This window comes from Perognathus longimembris, chromosome 4, assembly GCF_023159225.1.
Source record: "Perognathus longimembris pacificus isolate PPM17 chromosome 4, ASM2315922v1, whole genome shotgun sequence".
Taxonomy (NCBI): Eukaryota; Metazoa; Chordata; class Mammalia; order Rodentia; family Heteromyidae; genus Perognathus; species Perognathus longimembris.
In genome coordinates this window covers 59,887,404-59,902,057 of record NC_063164.1, presented here as the reverse complement: position 1 = coordinate 59,902,057, position 14,654 = coordinate 59,887,404, and the positions used below count along the sequence as shown (strand labels likewise).

Sequence of the window (14,654 nt, the reverse complement as noted above, 5' to 3'; positions counted from 1 at the left end):
AATCATATAAATGAAACACCTGGCATACAATTAACATCCAAAAGAAAGCAAAAAAAATGTTGGTTAAAATAGAAGTTGATACCCAAAGGACAAATTGAGCCCACATGAAGATTTCTTGTTGTTGTTTCTTTATATAAAACTGAGACTAGAAACTTAACCCACTAGTTTCTCTTGACAAAAATCAGAAGATCTGGCAAAACAATACCTTACATGCAGCACTATAATCCACTAACTCTTCACCCCTTAGATGACCCCATTAGCTCCCAGAACCTACTTTTAGTTTACAGGAGAGCTTGTTGAGACTATCTTTAGGTTGCTTCATTCGTGTCAATTGCCTACTGGATTTATTCTTCACATGTTGTTAGAGATGTGGAACTCTACACCAAGATGTGGGTTACATTATCCAGCAGAAGATTTTTCAATCATCTTATTTAAATCATATGAAAGATGTCTGATCAAGGGAGATGGAAGATGGTGATGCTAATGGAAAGCCCTTAAGAATGTTTCCACCTCAGCATCAAGAGAAATGCTGATGTTCATGCTTACTGCACAGCTTAGGGGAAACAGTTTCACCTCTGTGTTTCTAGCATCTCAATGGTTTGTAGTTATCAAGTGTTTCCTACTCCCTCTTATAAAGATAGCACCGGAAAGACTTACTAGAATTCCATATTGAGAGGAAACAATGCAATCTCTGTGAACTCAGAAGATGCTCAGATCTAGGATGAAGAGGAGTAAATTCAATGAGTTTGACTCCTTTTATGTAATACAGCCTTCAGATTTTGAAACACGATTTAGGATTAAGAATTGCAATTTTTACCCACTAGGGCACAGAAAGATGCTGCAGGTTTGCAAAGTAAACTTCAGAAGTTCCAGCACTGTTCCAGTGGCACACAGAGCTAATAGCGAAGTCTCAGAAAGAGAAGGAACTTGTCCACATGACAAAACTAGAAGTCAGTTCTCTTGATTTTGTCAGGAAGTTTTGCAGAAATTTAAGATCACATTCACATGGCAGCAGCATCCTAGAAAGTTCAATTCGTTCTTGTTGAATCATGAACTACCAAAATGTCCAAAATGCACATTTAGAAGGTATATTCCACTGAATTGCCTTTCATGTTTCAGGTTATCATCTCAATTTAAAAGCACCACCAATAAAATTGCATGGTTTAAACATGTGTCCTGATCAGAAGCAAGAGACATATAAGCATTAAGATTCTTGTTTTGTAATATAAAATAAACATAATGCTTTAGATATATTTATTACATCATTCCATTTCAAAAATACTATTCTTTTAAAAAGTGAAACACATATAATCTGAAGCAAAAGCAGAGCAAAGATGTGTTTTTAAAAGATTAAAATCCCTTAGAGTACCCTGTAACATTTAAAATATTTATTTGACTTCTTCCAAACTGAAGATGTTGTGCCAAACTTCCATAGTTTGCAGTGTCTCTTTGGTGATTCATCAAGAGGCAGCAAGTATCTAAGTTAGGATAGTGCAGTAGGCTGTGTTTCCATTTCCTAATCCAAGTTATTTTTGTTTAAAAAAACCAACCTATTTTATATCTGTCATAAGCTTCATGGCCTCCTTAACCTTGTTTTCCTGACTGGGCCACCTGCTTCTTTATTATTTTATTCCCGCTTTTTCTTTGCTTTGCAGTGGGCAATAACCATTTCTTGTTAAATGCTAAGTGCAAGGGAGGGAAGATGTGTTTCTACAGGGAGGTGGCAGATAAAAAATTCTAGTTTCAGGAGCCCTCCTACCCACAGAGCTCAAGGATACACTCGGTGAGTTTGTATTGAGCAGTTCTTGTCTTACACTACATGCTGGTGCAGTCCTAGAAGCATAGAGGTAGAGAACAGATGGAGTCTCTGTAGTGGCTCATCTCTGTTCCCATGTAAGAAGTAGAGAACAATTTTATTAATGAAAACAACTTCTGATGATTCTATGTGCTATCAAGGAAACAGAATTTGATGTGGTGTGGTGGTTCATGCAAGATCCTGTCTAGAAAACCCAAACCAACAAACAAAAAATAGGTGATGGGGTCAGAATTCTGACTGTGGGAGATGTAACATTAAAATCCATGGCCAGGAGGCAACATCTGAGCTGAGACCTTGTTAACAAGGATGTCGCCAACAGCCAAACCAAGATGTTCTTGGTCTTCAAAAAGTGGAAAGAAGTTTGACCTGCAGACAAACCACAAATGAGACAAGAGTTGCTGAGGTTTGATAAGTAATGTGAGACAGCCTAGAGGCAGACCTAGAAGAAGGTCTCTGAGTATATTACAGGTGGCACACCATAATCAACATATGTAGCACCATATTTCTCCCCTACACATTGGCCTGGAGGGTTATCCCCATTAAAGATGATTCAGTCACTAGTACTAAACAATTCAATTCTAAGACAGGTATTGAGAAACAAAGATGAGTGACTCATTCTAAATAAGGATCAGGGAAGATAAGCTGTCAGTGAAACTGATAATTTCAATATTGGTTCTTTCTCAAAAGCCATGTCATTTTAGATGTAAATTGTCCATTATGAGCAACTGAAGATTCTGGCACTTCTATTAAATACAGTGATATGAGAACCAAACTTAGGCTATTAATTTCATTGTATTACTTTGCTGGAAATGACACCTAAAAATGACATTTTTTTAAAGCTGGGTGCCTATAATCCTACCCAGTCAGAATCCTGAGATGTGAGGACTGGTTTCAAAGCCAGGTCAGGCAGAAATAATCCATAAAATTCTTATATCAAATTAGTTACTGAAAAGCTGGAAATGGGTCTTTGGTTCAAGAAATAGAGTGCTAGTCTTGAGCTAAAAAGCTCAGGGACAGCAGCCAGGATGTGAGTCTAAGCTCCAGGACCAGCACCAAAACTAACTAATTAAATAAAGTGACCTATATTATGTATTGAACAAATATCTATGAGATACCATGTGCCAGATATTGTGAATGCTATAAATAATGACTCATTAAGCTTCCAAACAACTTCATGGGGTAGGAACTATGATTATCTCAGTTTCACTTATGAGGAAATAGAAAGATAATGTGCAAAAATTGACCAAATTTCTACAACTAGTTGTGCCACCCAGGCACCCACTGCAGTAGGATGCTTTTAAATTGAATATGATGAACATGTTACCTGGATACATGCAGGCACACTCATGCCTGTAATCTTAGCTACTCAGGATTTGAAGATCACAGTTTGAAGCCAGAACAGGCAAGAAAGTCCACAAGAGTGTTATCTGCAATTAACTACCAAAACGCATGAAGTAGAGCTATGGCTCAAGTGGTAGAGCATTAGTATTGCTCAAAAAGCTCAATGACAGTGCCTAGAGTCTGACTTCAAGTTCCAGGACAAGCACAAAGAGAGAGAGAGAGAGAGAGAGAGAGAGAGAGAGAGAGAGAGAGAGAGAGAGAGAGAGAGAGAGAGAGAAAAGACAAAGGAAAAAAATGAGATTGGTATATGAAATACATTGTTCTTCACTTGAGAAAGGAAGCTGCAATATTGCATAATGTTCCTTTAATCTTCTGAAGGAAATGAGAGAATATCATTGTTTGCCACAGGTATATGAAGTATTGATGTATATTAAGAAATCACTTTGTAATCATCTTTCCTTAAAGTTGGAAGTTCTGCTTGGTGTCTGTGTTATATAGTAAATTTCATAACCTATTTAAACTTTTCTATTGTGTCCTCGAATATCTGGAAGGATGTTTCAATAATAATCTAAAGCACATGCAAATATTTCATTAAAGCATATATTTGAAAAACATTACCATCTATAGCAGTGAGAAAAATTCCTGCTCCTAACAATTGTTAGTGCAGACAATTCTATCTGTGCAGGTCAGTGTACAGTGATTATGAAAGCAGAATATTGTCAAGCTGTTGCCTTGACATCATCCTCTCATTCACAGAATACAAACTCAAAGCTGTCTACAACCTCCAAGCAAAATGGTATGCTCTACCAAAAGTTATTTGTTAAAATGTACATTGTCAAAGAACTTTTCGAAGTAAGTATAGTTCATAATGAAACATTAATTAAAAGTCAATAAAATGAAATCATATTGCTCTCACTTGCCAAAGATATTACCTGTATGTCAAAAAGAAGTGTTCAGAACCAGCATGTTAGTATTGGATGCCAACAACCTGAGCAGGTGATCATTAGAGCCTTGTGCTAGAAGCCAAATTATTTTTTTTCCTGAATAATTTGATAAGGCCCAGGCACTTATTTCTCCCTCGATGAGAAACTATTCCACTTCAAATTGCCAAGTTACCTGTCCATAATGCCAAAGAAATATTTTAACAGTTCTTTCAGAGTCTGAGAATGATTTACTGCATTTAGAAATTTTCAATCTGTTTTATTGGATAAACTCAGAATAGCTATTTAATTGAATACATTCAAAATCTCTATTAGGTGCCTCCTTTCTTCTTTATGAGCAAGATAATTGAAAGCATTGTTTTGGTAGAATGTTCTCAGAAGTCACATAATAGCCATTTAAATTAGCCCTAATTCATTTTACATTTGCTTATTTTACTGTTAACTTTCCCAGGACTATTTTTTTTTTTACAATTAGAACATCTGAATTTTAATTACATTACAATCAAGAAGCTCATTAAAGTCACTTAATTGGCAACATTTCCAAAAAAACCTTAGCTGGGTTTAATATATTTTAAAGAGTTACTGTCAAAGTATAATTTCACCATTACAAACAGCTTGGCAACAACATTTGCATAAAGATCTGTCAGTTTCTGAAAAATGCTCAAATGTTGGGAAAATCAGATTCGTTAAGTCGTTTCTACTGGAACAGTCTAGAAATGGAGAAATTGTCCTATATATTCATTCTTGTATCCCCCACAATACTCTTTGCTATGCCAGCCTAGGGATCCGATATATGTTTCCTGAAAGAAAGAAAAAACATATTTTATATTTTCTTGTAGATGCTTTTAAAAGAATTTTAAAAACCTCAATAGAAGTTCTCTCATGTATGTTAAATTTAACCAGATATTCAAGTACTTGCTGCTTTCATTTAACCCTGTATAAGAAATATTACGTTGTCATTTGAAATTTGGGGAAAACATTATAAATACCATAGGGCCAGTACTATTGGTCTAATATTTGAATTTACTTTTATAATATATAACGTTATTGTTATTATTAAGGTATTTTACAAGGTCATTACCATTTCATAACTTAGGTAATGAGCACATTTCTTTTTTTGCCTTTTTTTTTTCTTTTTTTTTTTTTTGCCAGTCCTGGGCCTTGGACTCAGGGCCTGAGCACTGTCCCTGGCTTCTTTTTTTTTTGCTCAAGGCTAGCACTCTGCCACTTGAGTCACAGTGCCACTTCTGGCCATTTTCTGTGTATGTGGTGCTGGGGAATCGAACCCAGGGCTTCATGTATACAAGCCAAGCGCTCTTGCCACTAGGCTATATCCACAGCCCCCTACTTTTTTGGAAAATGTCAGCCCTCCTTGCTTTCCTCCGGTTTCTGCCCAAAAGTTACATAAATAACTTTTCAAATTAGTATATACTGCATAGTATAATTGCATTTATTCACTCTCAGAAACTGATTCATGTCTTCTCTTTTACACATACTAAGATTTTTTGTTACCCATAATATGTAAAATAGTGACTTGAAACTGAATTTGTTGAATGAATTGATGAAAATATCTATTTTGTGATAGATGAAATATGATTACATTTGATAACACTAAATACAGCATTGATCACCCCTCTCAAAATATAATCTGCAAGGGGCTGGGAATATGGCCTAGTGGCAAGAGTGCCACTGGAGCATGCCAGGCTACAAGGCTGGCATGACTCACATGGTGCGGGAAGTGGACAGGCCGGGATCGAAGGTGAGCAAGAAGGAAGCTGTGACCATTGTGGAAACCCTCCTATGGTGGTGGTTGGTATAGTGAGCTACGTGGAAACCCCGCAAGGTCTGCGGACCTTCAAGACAATCTTTGCAGAGCATGTTAATGATGAGTGCAAAAGGCGCTTCTGTAAGAACCAGGGACAAATCTAAGAAGAAGGCCTTCACCAAGTACTGTAAGAAATGATAGGACGATGTGGGCAAGAAACAGCTGGAGAGGGACTTCAACAGCATGAAGAACTAGGGAAGTGAAAGGGAATATCAAAATCGAGAGACAAAGGATAAAAAGACAAACGATTCCAAAAGCAATACTTGCAAAACCATTTGGTGTAAACTAACTGAACAACTCATGGGGGGAGAGGGAGAGGAGAAGGGGGAGGGGGAATGAGGGAGGAGGTAACAAACAGAACAAGAAATGTACCCAAGGCCTAACGTATGAATCTGTAACCTCTCTGTACATCACTTTGAGAATAAATAATAATAAAAAAAAAGTTTTAATAAGAAAAAAAAAGTACTGCCAGGTCGTCCGCATCATTGCTCACACCCAGATGCGCCTGCTTCCTCTGTGCCAGAAGAAGGCCCACCTGCTGGATATCCAGGTTAATGGGGGCACCATGGCTGTGAATCGGGACTGGGTCTGCAAGAGGTTGGAGCAGCAGGTCCTAGTGAACCAAGTGTTTGGGCAGGACGAGATGATCAATGTCATCGGGGTCACCAAGGGCAAGGGGTACAAAGGGGTCACCAGCCGCTGGCATACAAGAAACTGCCCCAAAAGACTCACTGAGGCCTGCACAACGTTGCCTGCATTAGAGCGTGGCATTATGCCAGTGTGGCCTTCTCCATGGCCCTGGGGTGGTCAGAAAGGTACCACCACCGGCACTGAGATCAACAAGAAGATTTACAAGATCGGCCAGGGTTACCTGATCAAGGACTGCAAAGTAATCAAGAACAATGCCTCCACGGACTGGACTACGACCTGTCAGACAAGAGCATCAACCCACTGGGGTAGCCTTGTTCACTATGTTGAAGTGACTAACGACTTCGTTATGCTGAAAGGCTGTGTGGTGGGAACCAAGAAGCGAGTTCTCACCATAAGTCCTTGCTGGTGCAGACCAAATGGCGGGCTCTGGAGAAGATTGACCTCAAGTTAATTGACACTACCTCTAAGTTTAGTCATGGCCGCTTCCAGACAATGGAGGAGAAGAAAGCATTCATGTGACCACTTAAGAAAAACCGCATTGCTAAGGAAGAAGGTGCATAAAGCCAAGGCATCCAGTGGGTGTCCTTCCGGTAGTGGCATCTCAATAAACCTTCCCAATGTAAAAAAAACAAAAAAACAAAACCAAACACACCCCCCCACACACAAAAAATTGCTATACAAAATGTTGTCTTGCTCCCCTGCAAATTATTGTAGTTTGGGATATTAAATCAGATTCAACAAATCTGAAGTAAATAAATAGAAAGGATAAATGCCTTGAGAAGGGCTCAGATGACTCTATTTAGCAAGACAGGAAGGACTTATGAAGAATAACATAGAAAATTTGAAATTGCTATGAAAACAGACACACCATTTATTCAACGTTTAGTGAGTTTGCTGATCTTCTGTGATCAATGGCATAGGCCAAGATTTCTTCAGGACAATGCAGTCTTCACTATCTGTGGCGATGGGCGTGTTTTCTATTTATATTGCTTAATATGGTCATGGCTGGCTATGTATAGCTAGTGTGGCCAAATTGTTGAACTCTAATTTTATCTCAATTTAAATTGATTTAGACTGAAACCACTACATATTGGCTATCCCATATTCCCATTAGAATTTCCCACTACGTAACTACATGGAAGAATGTGTCATATTTAAGAAAGTAAAGGGCTTTTATTATAAAAGCTAATCTCCTGAGAAGGGTTTGCCAAAGACTCTATGTGTATATAGTTGGCTTGAAATAATTGCAGACATTGGAGAATCCCTGGAGATTTTAACATGAGATAAGGGCTTGATAAGATTTGTGCCTTAGAAGTTGTGGGAACAACTTTTGTGGGAGAGCAAAAAAAAAAAAAAAAAAAACCCAAAGGTTTGAGGTAGAGATCACACACTGAATATTGGTATTAGAAGCTGGCTTGATAAATTACACAATGAACATCAATTGTAGCAAACCAGTTTTGTCCTTAATCTTATTTGTCCTTCCCTAGGAGTATAGGATTTAACTGTCTCTTCTCTATTGTTGCAGAGTAAAAGATAGGAGAATTCTGCAGACTTTGGCAGCTAGAATGGCCATTGGGTGGAGGAAAGAATGAGAAGGTTGAGGCCTCTGCAGGGCATAAGCCACTGAAGGGCAGAAAAGGAGGGCCATGGTAAGTCCAAAATATGTGGAAATTCTGTCCAGATTCCCCAACCTCTATAAAACACCCTTTCTGCTGTGTCAGATGAATATCTGCTCTGATAGAGAGGCCTGGTTTTAGAAGGGAGTAATAGAAAGAATGAGGAACAAAAATCTGAAAATTCTGGAAAAGAGAGAACCAAGAGCTTTACAGTCCCCCTGTTCCCACTGTAAAGTTCCATGTCTGTGGCTATAGAAATGAGAAGCCTCACTGCACTCTCCTTGCAAGTGGAGAGAAAGAACTAAGCAATAGAAGAAAAGTTTTCCAGGGCAGACTAGTGTGTTGAAGCACACACTAATGTGTACTGAAACATCCCCTGAATGGTTGTTTGGTGGTTATATATGCCCCAGAATATCTTTGAGTGACCTGGTGTAGCTCATTTTAGTTGTGTGGCAACCACAGAGCTGACAGGCCCTGCGTCATTTCTGATGGATGCTAGTGACAGTTACTGGCAGAGCATTGCTTTTGGGATTACATGCCTTGCACCTTTTATTTTTTAATTTTAAATGAACTCAATGTAAAAGTAAAACCTCAGAAAAATCTCATAGACATAAAATTGCCCCCTCACTATTATTATAATCCATTTTACGTGTTCATTCAGATTAGTTTAGCTATGATCTAGTAATGTGAAAGCAATATTCATTACTAATTTTGTAAAAGTATATAAAAGTAGGAATGTTTCCAAATTTGAAACATTTCTTAACAGGAGCCTTGATGCAAAAGTCTGACTTTATCCTTATCCAATGTTTTTGGCAATGTTGAAGAAATCTTCTGGGAGCAATTTAATAAACATTTCTTGGAGGACAGCAGAGTGCAAACATCTCAGATTTGATTCATTGCATTTTCTGAGCTCTGCTTTTCTCTACACTGAGCTATTTGTTTCAGCATTTGAAGTTCTTAATGTAAAAATTCCAAGTACAATTAGATTCTTATCTTCTATCAGCACCATAATATTATTCAAGTGCTTGCTCTGCAAACAAAACTTTATGTGATGGAACCTGGAACATGAAATCAATGAACACAGATAACACAGTAACATTTGAACATTTCACTTTATTTTTCCTCCATATGGACAGGAGGTAAAATATTACTTGTTCCCAAAGCAAAATGTATGGATTCCTTCCTCTTCTCTTCTTCACAGAGAACAAGAAAACGAACAAGATTAAGCTTGAAATTCTGAGCTCTTCAGAAGTTTCAACAGTTCTTAGAACAATACTCATTTGTTTGTTTACATCAGTACTTCATAGGATACAAGTAAAACAAGCAAATTGAGGCATCCATAGAAAGTTTTTGAATTGTGATACAGGCTTGAATCTGCATCAATTTCAGTCTGATGTAGAAAAACATTGCTTTAGAAAGTGGGTCATGTGGGTGTACAAGTGGTTTGTGGACATTCCAGACAAGCCATGGTTCTGGTCAGAGTACCACTGAAATACAGAAAAAAAAAGGCTGCTTTAATTCTGAAGCCAGGAGATGCATCTAATTTTACCTTTCTTTGTGTTCTTAAGACCTGATAATTTTTCTAATATTATTGAGCTATTTGCCTTAAGGACACTCAGATAAGCAAAAGAGTTACATGTAATCATTCAGAGAAATAAGACAGAAATAAATTTTATTAAACTCCATTAGTGTTTTAGATGTATACTTTAGCTCTCACAGGCTGACTATCCCATGGGCCACATTCTTGAGGAATAAGGTCAGGATGCACGGATGGTTCTAGAACTGAAGTATTAGTAGGTCTGGCACTTTGTATCTCTGGAGCTTGGTTTCTTTATTTGAAAAAAAAACTGTTGGGTTTTATTTTTCCTAAAACTGCCTATAACTCAAAAATTTCATGAGGCTCATAGCTTGTGAATCTAATCTCTGTGATAGAAAATCTACTGTGTAACATGACACATATAATCATAAAGACCCTTTGTAGGAATTAAAACAGCAGTGTAAAAAGTGAGGGAGCAGGAGATGATGGGATGGAAAATTACAACATAACTCTAAATTTTATTGTAGGGGTGCCAGTCACAGTATGTCACTGCAGTGACATTATTTCACTACAGTGGTCATGATGTAATCTTTTCTACTGTGTTGTATTTCCTTTGAGGGTAACAGTAATAATAAAAAAAATCAGAAATCTCATCTCATTCTTAAGTTTTTTTTTTTAAATCAAACTTTCAAAAGATGAAGGAGCTCACTTTCTGGATTCTTGTTCAATATAAGTAACTGTTGGAGAACTTGTGCTCGTTGAAGTAGGGACAAACAATTATTTCTTTCTCTGATTCTGTTTCCTATGGTTTATGCAACCTTGACCTTTGCATTTAGCCCATTCGTTCAAAATCAGAGTTTATTTCATGAGCCCAGGACTAGGCACCTGCCAGGTGCTAAACGTGCATAGATAACTAAATGAAACAACATGACTGGGGGAGCCTTTGAGGTCCAGATAACATTTTGCAGTTGCTTCTGACTAAATAAACAGTATCTTCTAGTTGCTCTGGGACTCCTAAATTTTGTAAGAATGCTAAGCATGTAACTCCACTTACACACATAGGATAGAAAAATTATTGAATATTTGAAATAGAAGATTCTTAAATCTGGGGAAGTCCCTTGTTTTATGACTCCTGTGGGGATCTCAGAGGTGAGCTGGTTTGCCTAAAGTCTTGCAGGGAGTTCACGAAAGAACCAATATTCATTTGCTCATGTTCTGCTTATTCTACTCGGCAGCCTCTCTGTCAAGTTTGACTAAAATTAAAAACAAAGACGTTCTTCGTTTAGGATGAGGGTGTAAGGCCATGAACACAAGTAAAACAAAATTAAGTACCATTGCCTGGAAATCCACTTGTGCATTAACGAGAGCTTTAGCAATCTGTGCTGAGTTTTGGAAGTGCACATTATCTGCAACAAAGAGAGAGAGAGAAAAAAAAGAGAGAGAGTGAGGGAGTTAAAGTGCTGCTAAATCCCAGAAAGCATAGAGTGACAATGCACTGCCTGGAAATGAACACCAACGATTATCTAGCCATGCATTTGACATTGTCAGCAGTGAGTAATCACACTGAGATATGGAAATGTCCCTGACTCTTAGGTACTGACCCTGAGCATAGGCATAGGAGAATGCTTAAGGTTTCTTAAACAAAGTGATGCTGGCTCAGTATTTTTATGTGTAAGAGTCTTGCTTAAACCTCACCATCTGCTGTTCCGTGGATGAGAAGATAGTCTACATTTCTGAAATATTCTGCTCTTGCCATCACAGTTGAATTCTGGAAAAGAGGAAAAATTAACATTTTAGTTGCTGCAAGTTCTAATAGAAAACTAGCTAAATCATTGTGCAATGGACTTAGCACCAATACTGAAATTATGTATTGCTTTGGTTGATAAATATTTAAGAGTCAGAGCAACACATTTTCATCATCATTTGCATTACTTCCATCTGATTCTTAGTTTGAAAAACCGAAAGTTTATGTGTCATATGTTACATATGAGAGAGACCTTAGGCATAAATGATGCCCGCTCAAGCTGTGTTGGGTTGGGGGTGGGGAGAGGATTGGGAAAAGGGAGGTTAGGGAAAGGAGGATATGATGGGGAAAAGAATAGAATTCAAAAGGAGTCAAATCCTCAGTAGTGATAGGTTATGCAATTAACAAAACATCATCATTTTGCTCGGGGACTAACAGTCAAAATTATAAACTCTGAATTTTTGTTTTAAAAATGTTTAGCACATTTGAAATAAGTTAATGATCTAAATAGCATGAGGAAAATACTCACTTTATAGTGCTCCAGATTGTCCTCCTTTGTTGGGAGACCCATGAATCTCTCTGTGTAGATAGATGCTAGAAAATAAATAAGAATACATTGGTTGCATTTAATGCAGGCCACTTTATCATTTCTAATAGCTTTGTAGTTTAGTAAATGTTCCTCAATTCTCTCATGTGGAGATCTTGAGGTTGAATTCTTTTTTGCTTTTTGTAATAGTTAGCACCAGTAAAGGTGTGTCACCTGCAATTTACATCAATGGAACTAGACAGTAAGGTAAATGTTATGGAAACTGAAGCATCTATGCATTTCTTTTATAAAGTGGCTTATAAGCTTTTTCAATTCTTTTGTCCTAGGGGGAAATCTTGAAGTGGGAAAGACCTGTAGACTGACCTCACCCTATTTAAGAAGAAATAATAAAAAGCAGCCATTTCTATTGCTTTTATTGGTGTCTTATTTTCTTATTTCATCTTGGATAAATAAATATATATATATATATATATATATATATATATATATATATATCCCAGATTCACTCTTGTCAACACCAGAAACACATATATAAATGCATACATTTTCCCCCATGTAAAAAGATACTCTGTAAGCCCTTTCTTATTTTATTGAAAACAGTTACAATTATTAGAGTTAATCTCAGAAAAATCACTCAGCATGATTTTCATCATAAAAACATCAGATAGAGGAAAGGGTACACCCGAAAAACATTTATTCATTTCTCTGATTTGCAAAGACACAAACTATGTGTGCAAACTATGTGTGAAGGTGGATTGCTTGGCCCTTGGCCTGACTTTGTACAAAATATGCACCAGAGTCAGCTGCGCTGAGGCTGTGTGACTCTTCACAATCATAACATTAGCTCTGAGTTTTAAGATTTGGTTCAGGAGGGGCTCAAGGTCTCAGAGAGAAAACAAGTTATACCAGATTTCTAAAGACTCCTCCATTCCTAAGTTTTCTTTGATTATAATGAATTCTATGAACCACCTCATTTATAGATTATGTTTTTCCCAGGGATGCTAGGGGTGAATTTTACTATATGACTTGTTTTCCTAGCAAATTCAAGCATGGACTCAATATATGTTAAATATTTTTACAGCAGTATTTATGAAGCATTTCCATACCATAATATTCCCAGCTGGAGACTGGAGCCACTGCTATTCCACATTTGAAAAGACCAGTTCCTGAAGCAAGAGCCAAGGATGAAACATAACCTCCGTAGGACTGTGGAGACATTGACATGAATCAACTCAGATCGACCTTTAGAAGCTTCTTCCTGTTTTGCTTTTTAATAGCAAATTGAAAGCTATTCAAATCTAGGCCTGAAGGGAACTGGATTATATGCATAAGGAAAAATTAATGTCTACCTTGAGTCCCCCACAAGCAACAAGCTCACCAGTAATTTTATCCCTAGACCAGAAATGTGTGTTAATCAGAATAGATTCTCCTAAAACAAGGCATAATCAGTGCACAACACACAACATAGATATAACTGTAATGTTTTCCCAAAAATATACTTTCCCCCCTATTTTTCCATCTACAGTCTTTTAGAACAAAAACAAGCAAAAGAAAATTATTCCTAATATGTAAATGTAAAATAATTTCTAAATTTGCAAAAGTGCTGCAAGACATAATGTATATACTAGATTTACTCATAAGAGAATACCTAAAGAAAGATAAAAAAATATTTTGGAGAGTTTGAGATATGACTGGAGTTTATGTATTTTGTATGCACATATTCTGTTTGGAAAATTTCTGACATAGTACCTTTCACAAGCTTACATTTCTTCACACAAATTCAATAGAAAAGCAAAGAACAGCAAAAGGAATACAGATCACAAATAGGTTCCGCTCTCTTAGCGTTCTTGCTCAGAGTAATCAGTGGGTGATTCAGAAATGTGACTCTGATAACAGAATTTCTACATCACTTGGCTATTTGAAGATTTTTCTAAATATGAATAAATGAATGGGGAATCACAATGAGGCTGAATGCCCTTCTGAAAAATGTCTTTGGTCTGTACTGATGTGATTGGGGCAGATGCTACTGCTAGAAATATGGACCGAGTCTTCTGGAACCTGGACCAGAACCAACCAACTTGTGCAGTAGAAAAGAAAGCAATACTCAGTGTTTATTCTTAATCCTGATACCAGGACATGTATAGATGTCATAAAGGAATAGTATGACTCTCCAACAGCCATAGCTTATTCTAATTAGGTCCTGACACACATTTTTCAGGTCACAATATATCCTATCACTCAATAACACAGAAGAATCAGAAAGAGAGAGAGAGAGAGAGAGAGAGAGAGAGAGAGAGAGAGAGAGAGAGAGAAAGAGACAGAGGAACAGAGAGACAGAGAGACAGACACTCAGATAGTGAAAGTGATGGCATCAATCAGCAGGTTAGTGGCAGGGGTCTATTCTCTTCTTAATTCTTAACACACACACACACACAAAGTGGGAGATGAGCCAATAAATCAACACTTAAATGAAGATTCCTTTAAGTAGTTTACAGTTTTATGTTTCTAGCTCTGAGGAATTTTATTGAGGGCCGTTGGCTGCAAAACATAGAATAAAAGAGGCCGCTCCAATTATACCATGGCCTCTTTTTATTATAGTTGGAGGAGAAGTAAGCTGTGTTTTAATAGGGGAAAAT

General features: G+C 37.3%; 1 protein-coding gene and 1 pseudogene across 3 annotated transcripts in view; one reads left to right on the top strand and one right to left on the bottom strand.

The window, feature by feature from the left end:
* The first annotated feature begins 5,810 nt into the window (after positions 1-5,810).
* LOC125350616 lies at positions 5,811-7,135 on the top strand (annotated as a pseudogene).
* Positions 7,136-9,283: 2,148 nt separating this feature from the next.
* LOC125350615 (fibroblast activation protein alpha) overlaps positions 9,284-14,654 on the bottom strand; it is a 72,547-nt gene continuing 67,176 nt past the window's right edge. For 2 of the 3 annotated variants that reach the window (XM_048345325.1, XM_048345324.1), the window contains 5 exons: positions 13,125-13,224; positions 12,001-12,065; positions 11,423-11,495; positions 11,060-11,133; positions 9,284-9,677 (listed from right to left, as the gene is read on the bottom strand). In XM_048345325.1, coding sequence (XP_048201282.1) covers positions 9,576-9,677; positions 11,060-11,133; positions 11,423-11,495; positions 12,001-12,065; positions 13,125-13,224 — 414 coding nt within the window. In that variant the 3' untranslated portion in view covers positions 9,284-9,575. The remainder of the gene's footprint in view (positions 9,678-11,059; positions 11,134-11,422; positions 11,496-12,000; positions 12,066-13,124; positions 13,225-14,654) is intronic. The other variant, XM_048345326.1, reaches the window with a different exon arrangement.